Source organism: Penaeus monodon, chromosome 28, assembly GCF_015228065.2.
Source record: "Penaeus monodon isolate SGIC_2016 chromosome 28, NSTDA_Pmon_1, whole genome shotgun sequence".
Lineage (NCBI taxonomy): Eukaryota > Metazoa > Arthropoda > Malacostraca > Decapoda > Penaeidae > Penaeus > Penaeus monodon.
Genome location: NC_051413.1, coordinates 10,233,517 through 10,233,990, shown reverse-complemented (window position 1 = coordinate 10,233,990; position 474 = coordinate 10,233,517). Strand labels below are relative to the sequence as shown.

Genomic DNA, 474 nt, shown 5'->3' with positions numbered 1-474 from the left:
TTTATAAACAAAAGAGGAAAAGGTGAAGGAAAAAAGTAGCAATAATATTATAAAAAATACAATGAAACAAGCATATACAACACACAATACAGAAACAAATCAACACACGGGAATGAATACACGCTTTTAACACGTAACTCCCCCCACCCAGAAATACCATACAACGCACGTACCTCGGGGAATCATAATCCAAAACCGTAGTGTCTCGATACCAGCCTACTGTCCCAACGTTCTCGGAGTGTGTGTTAATTATGCATATGAGTCTAATGGTCGAGCCGTTTTGGATGAACAGTTCCTCTGGTCCGTTTATTCTTGCCTGTTGCACTAGAATGGGAGAAAGAGATTGGGTGATTTCGGTGAGAGGAGACGGATTAGCTGGTGTGTCGAAGCTTTTTTAGTTTGTTAATTTAGGTGGTGGTTGGTTGCTTTTTCATTTTGCTTTTTGGTGGGGTATATTATCTCACAGGATCGTTC

At 40.3% G+C, this 474-nt stretch overlaps 1 protein-coding gene across 1 annotated transcript in view; it reads right to left on the bottom strand.

Moving 5' to 3' along the window:
- The window catches only part of LOC119591039 (protein sidekick-1-like), a 14,197-nt gene that overhangs the window by 2,243 nt on the left and 11,480 nt on the right, over positions 1-474 (bottom strand). Inside the window, exon 5 of the mRNA XM_037939767.1 lies at positions 174-324. Within this exon, the coding sequence (XP_037795695.1) occupies positions 174-324 (151 nt within the window). The remainder of the gene's footprint in view (positions 1-173; positions 325-474) is intronic.